General features: G+C 43.9%; 1 protein-coding gene across 4 annotated transcripts in view; it reads right to left on the bottom strand.

Annotated features, from left to right (window-relative positions):
* LOC118389924 (SHC-transforming protein 2-like) overlaps positions 1-13277 on the bottom strand; it is a 33718-nt gene that overhangs the window by 5392 nt on the left and 15049 nt on the right. For 3 of the 4 annotated variants that reach the window (XM_035779946.2, XM_035779939.2, XM_035779920.2), the window contains 10 exons: positions 3629-3689; positions 3416-3535; positions 3221-3274; positions 2969-3020; positions 2620-2746; positions 1773-1950; positions 1286-1379; positions 962-1132; positions 473-780; positions 56-244 (listed from right to left, as the gene is read on the bottom strand). In XM_035779946.2, coding sequence (XP_035635839.1) covers positions 92-244; positions 473-780; positions 962-1132; positions 1286-1379; positions 1773-1950; positions 2620-2746; positions 2969-3020; positions 3221-3274; positions 3416-3535; positions 3629-3689 — 1318 coding nt within the window. In that variant the 3' untranslated portion in view covers positions 56-91. The remainder of the gene's footprint in view (positions 1-55; positions 245-472; positions 781-961; positions 1133-1285; positions 1380-1772; positions 1951-2619; positions 2747-2968; positions 3021-3220; positions 3275-3415; positions 3536-3628; positions 3690-13277) is intronic. The other variant, XM_035779929.2, reaches the window with a different exon arrangement.

The raw sequence follows: 13277 nt of genomic DNA, 5'->3' as shown, positions 1-13277 counted from the left end.
TAGAACTAGGCAGTGCTGAGCACAATCTCTTTGGGCTGTCATTGCTGTCTCTTACCATTCCAGAAAGTCATCCCCTCTGTGGCTGGCTGGGTCACTGTTTCCTCCGGACCACCTGTTTGAGGTGCAGCTCGCTCTCGGCTGCCACGATGGGCAGCTCGTTCTTCAGGTGGTAGCTGATCAGGTGACTAATGCTCTCAAACAGCATGTCTTTGGTGCGTACCTGACAGTGACGAGGAGGAGTAGGCTAACAGATGTTAGTAGGTCACCACATATTTAAGGATGCTAACAAGAATGCTTCTGATACTATTGTTTTGCACTCAACAATGCTAATGCTAGGCTATAGCTAAGTGGCTGACACCATTTGCATATAAAATATATACTCTATGGGGCAAATCCTAATTTCCACTTAAGTAGAATTTTCACATGTCAATAGGTGACTGTTGTTAAATGCCTGAAGGTGATTATCACTCACCACTCCCTCTGGGTCCACCAGTAGCAGGTGTTTGGGCAGACCACAGTGCATGCCTGTCAGGACATACTGGCCTGGGTTGGTGGCACTGTCTCGTACCAGGAAGTCCCCGTCTCGGACCAGCAGTTTCTCAGCATCACGGCGACTCATACGACCGTGGTACCAGGCCTCCCGCCGGAGCTGCTCCTCTGTAGGGGCGACAGGGGCACGACGTCGGGGCGGGCTGGGCCACTGGTTCTTCAAAACACACACCCCACCGTTACCACTGACACCACCAGCCTCGTGCATCTTTAGAGCATCCTCAAAGGGTCCTACAGAGAACCAGGAAAAGTGAGAACACGTGCAAGGCACACACGTGGAACCTGTAACATGAATGACATCATCCATACATGCCAACCCTATTTCCCAGATACTCCCTTCATCTTGAATAATAATATCTCTATTGTGTCAGTGGCTGTGTTCAGTGGATGGATAGCTGTTGATGAGACTCACTCATGTCAAAGATGTCTTTCATGGGGCTGTCTGGCCCCCTGGCCCCCCTGTGGCCCTCTGCTCCCTGCTCCAATCCCTCCAGACTCTGGGTGTTCACATATAGGTGCTCCTCATAGTCCCTGCTCCCCGGAATCTGTCCGTCTGCCCGCTGGTAACCATCTGATGTCAGACCTGTCAATCACAACTCAGTTTACTAATACATTGCTACTTACATACTCTCTGCATAATTCTTACTTAAAAAATGAAGTACCCACAAACATTGTAATATCTGTAACTTGCAGTATTGTGACGTGCAGTACCATATCAGACCACATGGTGTCTCACCTGAGCTGCCGTTGTTTTCAGTATCCCAGTGAAGCTCGTAGCACAGCTGACCTGAAGGGCAGGAAGCTGTCTCTCTCCTGGATGGAGAACCCATCTAAAAACAGATGCCCAAAACTCACATTAGCATTACTAATAGCAGACATGTACTTCTTTATGACTCTTCAGACCACCTGGTAATAAATAGTTCCACTTCTACAGACACCTTGTGTTTGAATCCTCTGTATAGGCTGCAGGGTATGAGCAAGACTTTCCTCTCACCAATTAGCTAACCCAGAGGCCTGGTTTCTATCTTGAGTGATATCAATCTCTTGTAATTATGTAGCAGGCACATCTACAAGACAGTTATTGGGTTCCCTGCTACTGTATGCTCACAGTTCTCTCTCTTCTCTGAGACTTTATGTTGAAAAGCCAGGCAAGGTCGTTAGTCATGTGTCCAGAAATACTATATCAAAGGGTTTGGTGGTGAGGGTGGAGGCTGGGGAATCACCTGCACTGCCTTGCTCTCTGGTTGGCTGTGGATGTGGCCCAGCAAGGCCGTACAAGGTTTCAGCCTTGAGTCCACCACTCCCCCAAAAGGAGGCACCTTCCCAGGGATGCTGTTGTAGTAGTCGTGCTCCAACGAGTCCTCGTCATCTCCCCACGCTGAGTCTTCTGTCCTGATGTTCCTGAGGTGACACGATAAGAAGAGGTAATTTAATTCCCAAATATGACAAGGCAAGGGATCAGATACCCCCTCCACATTCGATAACGTAAACACTAGAGTTGAATGGTTCTATTGTTGGTAGCAGGAGATACACACTGCTTTAAATAACAGTTTTGATTTCGATGGACTGAAATCTGAGCACAGCATATCACATTTCTAGCAAGTGACTGAGCTAAAAAAAATTGAGTTTAATTTTGAGTTGAGAGTGTGTCTGTGGAAAATGCAAGTCAACGCTTTAAGTAGCACACCATACTTGCACTGTACCAATTCCGTGATAACCACACAGAATGAACACACTGAATGCATGTGTGTGTAAAGTCTTTGTCTTTCCAGACACAACCCTATATTGAGTGCAGTGCTTGTACACACTGACCATGGTGCATGTGGTTATATGTCGATTGTGGTGCTCATTTCAAGCCTGTGTGTCATTGTACACACTGTCAAACAGTCGATCCAGTGGTGTGCGATGGATGAGTGTTGGTTTATTGACTACAGATAAGTTAGCACATTACAACAACAGCCAATGGTCTGGGCTTTTGGAACAGTTTGTAGTGTGCTAGTCTGGAAACCTGATGGTTGCTGGTTCACTTCCCTCTATCATCCCAGATTCACTGCAGTGGCCCTGTCTCACCTTTCCACGGTGGGGATGGCTTTGGGAGGGCTGTGGAGGTACTGTTTAAACTGCAGTTCGAAGGCCTGCCCGATGGTGCTGATGACATTCTGAGCTAAACCGTCACAACACTCCAGGATATGGCATGCTGAAGAGAACATGGAGGATATGAGTTCCGCAACGCCACTGTGAGGATAACAACTTATATTTTCAAGAAAAAAATAGAAAAACCTATATCGTTAAGTTAAACAAGCATTAGTAAACCATAATGCCAGAAAATCCTCATGCGTTTAACGCCAGGAAGAAACTGCATAGCTTTGTTTCTGTTTATGAAATACAATAGTAAACGGAATAGTGTGTAAGGAGATACCTCTCTGATTGACTGGATCTTTGGCCACATAAGCAACATAATCGGGCGTGTCCTGCAACAGAGGGAAAAACCTCAATAAACTCTGATGAATTAGGATATAATTGCATTAGAGGGCTTATTGATCATGAAGTCAAGGGATTGGAAAGCGGTCAAAAGCAACCAAGTTCAGACATGCAGTCTGCCAAGCGGCCCATGTCAACAAACAGACAGAGAAAGGAAAGCACAAAGTGCACTTATGCTGCAAACTCTCACCGTGTCTCCCCCAGAGGCAAAGGAGATGGACTGCATGGGATGGTGTGCTATCACCTATGAAAGAGGAAGAGAGGGAGGTGCAGCTTTTATATCAGTCCATCACATAATCTACAAATCAGCTATCCTGTTAGGAAAACAGGTTTCTAAAGATTGACATGTATTGTTTGTGTTGCATTAGTTGAAGAGATCTCCAACCTGTCGTGTGGTGGGGATGAGCAAGCTGAGACCCTCTATAGAGATGTTGACAGCGATGCTCATACCAGCGAAGCGAAGGTTACTCTTCCCCATGACGGACTGCAGGGCCTTGTTAATGTTCTACAGGACAGGAGCACAGAGCCTGGGCTTAGCATCACACACACACACACACACACAATTGAACTAGTGTTGCATCAAAATACGTTCACTCACCTTCCTCCTCCAGGCCCCTTTACCCCCAGGCACAGCTTCACACAGTCTGTTGATTGCCTCCCTGGGTGGGTGGAGAGGGGGAGAGGAGAGGTGGAGGGGTCAGAATGACAACACACAGACAGTTGCCCCCATAATGAATCCCAAATCTCCCCTAAACCATACCCTTTACAAACAGTATATCTGAGAGCATCATGGTAATAGTCATATCTTGCCCTTTGATAGGCTAGAAGGGCATCTTGCTATATTGGATACATCTAGCCAATCCTTTCAGATCAACTAAAGTGCCTAGAAGATAGAGGCCAGGGGTCAATTTGGAATTCAGCTTCAAGCAGCTACATGGGAAAATGTTGAAATGTCTAACTGTACTCCATCATCATCCTATAGACAGCGTGCAGGTAAAGTGGTTGCATAAACTATAAAAAGAGCAAGTCAGTGGCCCTTCCCTCAGCCTCAGGTCATGGTCAGAGGTCAGGAGTCACCAATCCATCTCAGTTCAAAGGACACAGAGGCCCTCAGAATAAAGCAGGACAGCAGACGTCTAATCTCAGTTTACACACGGCTAACAGGAACACTTAATATCATAATCACATTTAGCTGAGTTCACATAAACAAATTCTCTCCAGTAAATTCTATTAGGGTAAGGAACACAAGTATCTCAGCATGATTGAAAGTAACAGTGTAATGTCTTGGTCTGATGATTTATGTGCTCATCAGGCTCTATTTGATTTGCATTCATTTTCCTCTCCATTTTGTTTCCAATTAGAAGCGTGTGGTGTACTACTGCAGTGTATTATATGTCATTAGGCTGGGAGCGTGGAGAGCATTGGGGACTTATGAGTGATGATGTCTGATGATATCCCCTTGTGTGGTGGCAGAGATAGCCGGAACACAGGGTCTGTCAGGGGACAGAGGGGACAGGTGCGGCTGGCTGCCAGAGTCAAGGACCCGGCCCCTATCAATTGACTCGTAAATATTTAAAAAGCAGGAGCGGCCGTCTCCAGTAAAGGACTTCTCAAAGAGACTCAACTCGCTCTAATATTCTCCCAGGCGGCATGCAATGTGTGAAACTTACTCTTCAGCCTGAAGTGTCCCCACTTGCACTACCAAATATCTAGTTTTTCATGTGACGCGACTAGTAAGATGCTTCAGGAGGGCTGTCATGTGTGCTAGCAAAGCAGAGGTCCTGGGTTCAAGCCTCATGTGAGACGAATCGGGAGGAAGTGGTACTCGCTAAACAAGCAGCGTGATGTTCTTTACCCATGGATAATGGACTAATGTGTGTTTGTTCGTTTGCAGTATCTCTCCTGTACATGTTACATTGCATCTTTCCTGGCCATGTCCCATCCCACATGAAAAAACATACTAGAATACTATACTACACATTGTAGTATCCCTCGATCATTTGTAGTACTTACTATAGAATGCTGTAGAATTTTATAGTAAACACTACAGTATTATCAGTAGAAAAAAATACACTGTAGTAAATACTACAGTAATGTCTGCAAAAACATTACAGTCTGCAACTATAGTAAATATTATAGCATTTAATTGACATGTACCCTGCCCATTCCCCTCACCCATATTGCAATTTGTGCCAGCCATAAGTAAGAAACCTACATATATTGTGTTCCCTACAGGTTATGGAAAAGCACAGAAGCTCTGTTTAGACCCCAATCCTACAGGTTATGGAAAAGCACAGAAGCTCTGTTTAGACACCAATCCTACAGGTTATGGAAAAGCACAGAAGCTCTGTTTAGACACCAGTTCTACAGGTTATGGAAAAGCACAGAAGCTCTGTTTAGACACCAGTCCTACAGGTTATGGAAAAGCACAGAAGCTCTGTTTAGACCCCAGTCCTACAGGTTATGGAAAAGCACAGAAGCTCTGTTTAGACCCCAGTCCTACAGGTTATGGAAAAGCACAGAAGCTCTGTTTAGACACCAGTCCTACAGGTTATGGAAAAGCACAGAAGCTCTGTTTAGACACCAGTCCTACAGGTTATGGAAAAGCACAGAAGCTCTGTTTAGACCCCAGTCCTACAGGTTATGGAAAAGCACAGAAGCTCTGTTTAGACACCAGTCCTACAGGTTATGGAAAAGCACAGAAGCTCTGTTTAGACCCCAGTCCTACAGGTTATGGAAAAGCACAGAAGCTCTGTTTAGACCCCAGTCCTACAGGTTATGGAAAAGCACAGAAGCTCTGTTTAGACACCAGTCCTACAGGTTATGGAAAAGCACAGAAGCTCTGTTTAGACACCAATCCTACAGGTTATGGAAAAGCACAGAAGCTCTGTTTAGACCCCAGTCCTACAGGTTATGGAAAAGCACAGAAGCTCTGTTTAGACACCAGTCCTACAGGTTATGGAAAAGCACAGAAGCTCTGTTTAGACCCCAGTCCTACAGGTTATGGAAAAGCACAGAAGCTCTGTTTAGACCCCAATCCTACAGGTTATGGAAAAGCACAGAAGCTCTGTTTAGACCCCAGTCCTACAGGTTATGGAAAAGCACAGAAGCTCTGTTTAGACCCCAATCCTACAGGTTATGGAAAAGCACAGAAGCTCTGTTTAGACCCCAATCCTACAGGTTATGGAAAAGCACAGAAGCTCTGTTTAGACCCCAATCCTACAGGTTATGGAAAAGCACAGAAGCTCTGTTTAGACCCCAATCCTACAGGTTATGGAAAAGCACAGAAGCTCTGTTTAGACCCCAGTCCTACAGGTTATGGAAAAGCACAGAAGCTCTGTTTAGACCCCAATCCTACAGGTTATGGAAAAGCACAGAAGCTCTGTTTAGACCCCAGTCCTACAGGTTATGGAAAAGCACAGAAGCTCTGTTTAGACCCCAGTTCTACAGGTTATGGAAAAGCACAGAAGCTCTGTTTAGACACCAATCCTACAGGTTATTGAAAAGCACAGAAGCTCTGTTTAGACACCAATCCTACAGGTTATGGAAAAGCACAGAAGCTCTGTTTAGACCCCAGTCCTACAGGTTATGGAAAAGCACAGAAGCTCTGTTTAGACCCCAGTCCTACAGGTTATGGAAAAGCACAGAAGCTCTGTTTAGACCCCAGTCCTACAGGTTATGGAAAAGCACAGAAGCTCTGTTTAGACACCAGTCCTACAGGTTATGGAAAAGCACAGAAGCTCTGTTTAGACACCAATCCTACAGGTTATGGAAAAGCACAGAAGCTCTGTTTAGACCCCAATCCTACAGGTTATGGAAAAGCACAGAAGCTCTGTTTAGACCCCAGTCCTACAGGTTATGGAAAAGCACAGAAGCTCTGTTTAGACACCAATCCTACAGGTTATGGAAAAGCACAGACGCTCTGTTTAGACACCAATCCTACAGGTTATGGAAAAGCACAGAAGCTCTGTTTAGACACCAGTCCTACAGGTTATGGAAAAGCACATGAGCTCTGTTTAGACCCCAGTCCTACAGGTTATGGAAAAGCACAGAAGCTCTGTTTAGACCCCAGTCCTACAGGTTATGGAAAAGCACAGAAGCTCTGTTTAGACCCCAGTCCTACAGGTTATGGAAAAGCACCGAAGCTCTGTTTAGACCCCAGTTCTACAGGTTATGGAAAAGCACAGAAGCTCTGTTTAGACCCCAGTCCTACAGGTTATGGAAAAGCACAGAAGCTCTGTTTAGACCCCAGTCCTACAGGTTATGGAAAAGCACAGAAGCTCTGTTTAGACCCCAGTCCTACAGGTTATGGAAAAGCACAGAAGCTCTGTTTAGACACCAATCCTACAGGTTATGGAAAAGCACAGAAGCTCTGTTTAGACCCCAGTCCTACAGGTTATGGAAAAGCACAGAAGCTCTGTTTAGACACCAATCCTACAGGTTATGGAAAAGCACAGAAGCTCTGTTTAGACACCAATCCTACAGGTTATGGAAAAGCACAGAAGCTCTGTTTAGACACCAATCCTACAGGTTATGGAAAAGCACAGAAGCTCTGTTTAGACCCCAGTCCTACAGGTTATGGAAAAGCACAGAAGCTCTGTTTAGACCCCAGTTCTACAGGTTATGGAAAAGCACAGAAGCTCTGTTTAGACACCAATCCTACAGGTTATGGAAAAGCACAGAAGCTCTGTTTAGACCCCAGTTCTACAGGTTATGGAAAAGCACAGAAGCTCTGTTTAGACCCCAGTCCTACAGGTTATGGAAAAGCACAGAAGCTCTGTTTAGACCCCAGTTCTACAGGTTATGGAAAAGCACAGAAGCTCTGTTTAGACCCCAGTCCTACAGGTTATGGAAAAGCACAGAAGCTCTGTTTAGACACCAATCCTACAGGTTATGGAAAAGCACATAAGCTCTGTTTAGACACCAGTCCTACAGGTTATGGAAAAGCACATAAGCTCTGTTTAGACACCAGTCCTACAGGTTATGGAAAAGCACAGAAGCTCTGTTTAGACACCAATCCTACAGGTTATGGAAAAGCACAGAAGCTCTGTTTAGACCCCAGTTCTACAGGTTATGGAAAAGCACAGAAGCTCTGTTTAGACCCCAGTCCTACAGGTTATGGAAAAGCACAGAAGCTCTGTTTAGACCCCAGTTCTACAGGTTATGGAAAAGCACAGAAGCTCTGTTTAGACCCCAGTCCTACAGGTTATGGAAAAGCACAGAAGCTCTGTTTAGACACCAATCCTACAGGTTATGGAAAAGCACAGAAGCTCTGTTTAGACCCCAGTCCTACAGGTTATGGAAAAGCAAAGAAGCTCTGTTTAGACCCCAGTCCTACAGGTTATGGAAAAGCACAGAAGCTCTGTTTAGACCCCAGTCCTACAGGTTATGGAAAAGCACAGAAGCTCTGTTTAGACCCCAGTCCTACAGGTTATGGAAAAGCACAGAAGCTCTGTTTAGACACCAATCCTACAGGTTATGGAAAAGCACAGAAGCTCTGTTTAGACACCAATCCTACAGGTTATGGAAAAGCACAGAAGCTCTGTTTAGACACCAATCCTACAGGTTATGGAAAAGCACAGAAGCTCTGTTTAGACCCCAGTCCTACAGGTTATGGAAAAGCACAGAAGCTCTGTTTAGACCCCAGTCCTACAGGTTATGGAAAAGCACAGAAGCTCTGTTTAGACACCAATCCTACAGGTTATGGAAAAGCACAGAAGCTCTGTTTAGACCCCAGTCTACAGGTTATGGAAAAGCACAGAAGCTCTGTTTAGACCCCAGTCCTACAGGTTATGGAAAAGCACAGAAGCTCTGTTTAGACCCCAGTTCTACAGGTTATGGAAAAAGCACAGAAGCTCTGTTTAGACCCCAGTCCTACAGGTTATGGAAAAGCACAGAAGCTCTGTTTAGACACCAATCCTACAGGTTATGGAAAAGCACAGAAGCTCTGTTTAGACACCAATCCTACAGGTTATTGAAAAGCACAGAAGCTCTGTTTAGACCCCAGTCCTACAGGTTATGGAAAAGCACATAAGCTCTGTTTAGACACCAGTCCTACAGGTTATGGAAAAGCACATAAGCTCTGTTTAGACACCAGTCCTACAGGTTATGGAAAAGCACAGAAGCTCTGTTTAGACACCAATCCTACAGGTTATGGAAAAGCACAGAAGCTCTGTTTAGACCCCAGTTCTACAGGTTATGGAAAAGCACAGAAGCTCTGTTTAGACCCCAGTCCTACAGGTTATGGAAAAGCACAGAAGCTCTGTTTAGACACCAATCCTACAGGTTATGGAAAAGCACAGAAGCTCTGTTTAGACCCCAGTCCTACAGGTTATGGAAAAGCACAGAAGCTCTGTTTAGACCCCAGTTCTACAGGTTATGGAAAAGCACAGAAGCTCTGTTTAGACACCAATCCTACAGGTTATGGAAAAGCACAGAAGCTCTGTTTAGACCCCAGTTCTACAGGTTATGGAAAAGCACAGAAGCTCTGTTTAGACCCCAGTCCTACAGGTTATGGAAAAGCACAGAAGCTCTGTTTAGACCCCAGTTCTACAGGTTATGGAAAAGCACAGAAGCTCTGTTTAGACCCCAGTCCTACAGGTTATGGAAAAGCACAGAAGCTCTGTTTAGACACCAATCCTACAGGTTATGGAAAAGCACATAAGCTCTGTTTAGACACCAGTCCTACAGGTTATGGAAAAGCACATAAGCTCTGTTTAGACACCAGTCCTACAGGTTATGGAAAAGCACAGAAGCTCTGTTTAGACACCAATCCTACAGGTTATGGAAAAGCACAGAAGCTCTGTTTAGACCCCAGTTCTACAGGTTATGGAAAAGCACAGAAGCTCTGTTTAGACCCCAGTCCTACAGGTTATGGAAAAGCACAGAAGCTCTGTTTAGACCCCAGTTCTACAGGTTATGGAAAAGCACAGAAGCTCTGTTTAGACCCCAGTCCTACAGGTTATGGAAAAGCACAGAAGCTCTGTTTAGACCCCAGTCCTACAGGTTATGGAAAAGCACAGAAGCTCTGTTTAGACACCAGTCCTACAGGTTATGGAAAAGCACAGAAGCTCTGTTTAGACCCCAGTCCTACAGGTTATGGAAAAGCACAGAAGCTCTGTTTAGACACCAATCCTACAGGTTATGGAAAAGCACAGAAGCTCTGTTTAGACCCCAGTCCTACAGGTTATGGAAAAGCAAAGAAGCTCTGTTTAGACCCCAGTCCTACAGGTTATGGAAAAGCACAGAAGCTCTGTTTAGACCCCAGTCCTACAGGTTATGGAAAAGCACAGAAGCTCTGTTTAGACCCCAGTCCTACAGGTTATGGAAAAGCACAGAAGCTCTGTTTAGACACCAATCCTACAGGTTATGGAAAAGCACAGAAGCTCTGTTTAGGAAAGCACCGAAGCTCTGTTTGTAGACCCCAGTCCACACAGGTTATGGAAAAGCCTCTGTTTAGACACCAATCATACAGGTTATGGAAAAGCACAGAAGCTCTGTTTAGACACCAATCCTACAGGTTATGGAAAAGCACAGAAGCTCTGTTTAGACCCCAGTCCTACAGGTTATGGAAAAGCACAGAAGCTCTGTTTAGACCCCAGTTCTACAGGTTATGGAAAAGCACAGAAGCTCTGTTTAGACACCAATCCTACAGGTTATGGAAAAGCACAGAAGCTCTGTTTAGACCCCAATCTACAGGTTATGGAAAAGCACAGAAGCTCTGTTTAGACCCCAGTCCTACAGGTTATGGAAAAGCACAGAAGCTCTGTTTAGACCCCAGTTCTACGGGTTATGGAAAAGCACAGAAGCTCTGTTTAGACCCCAGTCCTACAGGTTATGGAAAAGCACAGAAGCTCTGTTTAGACACCAATCCTACAGGTTATGGAAAAGCACAGAAGCTCTGTTTAGACACCAATCCTACAGGTTATTGAAAAGCACAGAAGCTCTGTTTAGACACCAATCCTACAGGTTATGGAAAATGTGCTCTTTTAGTATTTCTCCAGTAAGTTTGCTAAAGGAAGAATCCCCCACTTCTATGATAATCAAAGATAACCTAACAAAAACACAATAGTAAATACTACAGTAATGTCTTCAAAATAACTACAGTATACTACAGTCCACAAAAACACTACAGTAAATACAATAGTATAGTACATTCTGAAAAACAATAAAGTAAATACTAGTGTACTAGAATCTGCAAAAACACTACATTAATTACTTCAGTATATATGAGTTATTTTACTACATTATTTATACTATAGTTAACTGTGCATACTACAGTATACTACAGTGAATACTGCAGTATTCACTGTAGTGTTTTTGTGGACTTAACAGGAGAGAAAAAAACACTACAGTTAACACTATAGTATTTATACCATAGTATAATATTGTCTTTTTTCATGTGAGTTTGTAGCATATTGGCCCAAAACCATCACACTTTGACACCTGTCAAAGAGGACCTCATGCTGGAATGATAATCAGTGTTCTCCAGGCAGTCTTTGAAGATGTGTCATGGGGAATGTCAGGCTCTTTCTTAATCTGCCAATAACAAGTGACTCCAGAAAAGACAACAGGAAAAACCAAATAGAAGCGGAACAGGAAACCTCAACTAAATGTAATTAAATTAAGTAATCCGGAATGCACGGTCAAATGGAGACATCCCCAATCTCTTCTTCCTTTAAAATAACCGTATAATGTAAACAAATGTCATTCTGAAAGCAATGACAATATTGAGCTTCTTATTATGCTACTAAGTTATTCAAATGGAGCATTGTTAAATTCATTATTTCATAGATCTTGCCATAACACTGTCATAAATACATAAATGTTCGATCTCTGCTCTTCTCCCTATTCCTTGTTGTCTCCTACAGGCATATTCCAGCAGGCAGGCAGGCAGGGGAGTGTCCGCGTGGACCACTGCAGATCAGCTCTCAACAGTCATTAGCGAACATCATCAATAATACATCTCTCCATTTCTGCCTCTCCGCCTGCATTTAAAACGTGTGTGTGGGGGGAGGATCAGATTACTGGCAATCGATCATGGAGGAGAGAAAGATCTGTCTGGTGTTCAAGATTACACACAATGTACTATCACCACCTCTGAGGGTATTTTTATAACCTCTGCTCAGACCAAAATAGCAGGGTCACAAGCAAGTAAATAAAAACTTAAATGAAGATAAAATAAAACCATCATAAATTGTGTTCAGTTGTAGGTGTTTTGGGGGCAGGAATATAATGGTGTTTTTAAGTTGTTTTTTATGTAGTTTTCAAACTTCTGAATCTGACGGGTCACATTGACTTTCTAATTTAAACGTAGACAGCGAGAAGACGTTGCCACGAGCTGCACCGCAGATATCCGGCACGTTTGAATGGTGAAGCGAAAGCAACAAACTGCAAACGACAGTCGAGGAATGAAGTCAGGGGTGGCTCATCTGCGACAAATAAAAATCGGACACTACATGCTGACTGCACGTCTGGTGTCGTGTGCACGAGCGTTGCAAAATAAATATATACATACATGTTATTCAATCATTGCACCCACACTGCTGGTGTACGTCAACGAGTGTCTGCGTAGCCAGGTGCTAAAATATAATTGAGTTCTCTTTGTGAGGGTTGACGCCATGCAAGTGCCGCCTCTCCCATCTCCTCATTGGTTTTAGAAGCATATACCCACATAGATGTTTGAAAGATGAACACACTCCAGTCGGCTGTGGTAATGCACCTTAAAGTTGGTTGCCAACCGCCATATAAAGTCCAAAGAAGAAGAAGAAGCCTGAAGGAGGAGAGATTACTAGAAACTAAATTGGTTTACCTTTTTATCTGTGGATTAATTGTTGGAGTAGAGAGCATTGTGCGTTTAAGGTAAAATAACAACCAAATGTTTATTACCTAGGACAAATTAGCTAGCAACAGCAAGCTAGCTGGCTAAATTGGCATAAATGTTTAATGCTTTTTGACCTGTCCCCAAATTAGTATAGTTGGTTCAGAGTTCATAATGATATTTCAAGCTGCGTGTCCTGATTGAGTCTGGTGTGCGTGAGATCGAATCTGATTGCGTCAAAATGCGTGTGATGGCGCACACGGACGCACGCGCGGTCTGGTCAGCATGTAATGTGGTTTTCCAATAGCAAGGCTCAGATCAACATGGCAGTGTTGTCATTGTTAATAAAATGTGTTCTTTATTATCGCGAAGTAAAAAAAAGTACAATTTATTATTTATATATATTTTTATTTAACCTTTATTTATG

This window comes from Oncorhynchus keta, chromosome 1, assembly GCF_023373465.1.
Source record: "Oncorhynchus keta strain PuntledgeMale-10-30-2019 chromosome 1, Oket_V2, whole genome shotgun sequence".
In the NCBI taxonomy this organism is placed as follows: domain Eukaryota; kingdom Metazoa; phylum Chordata; class Actinopteri; order Salmoniformes; family Salmonidae; genus Oncorhynchus; species Oncorhynchus keta.
This window is presented reverse-complemented; position numbering and strand designations above follow the sequence as displayed.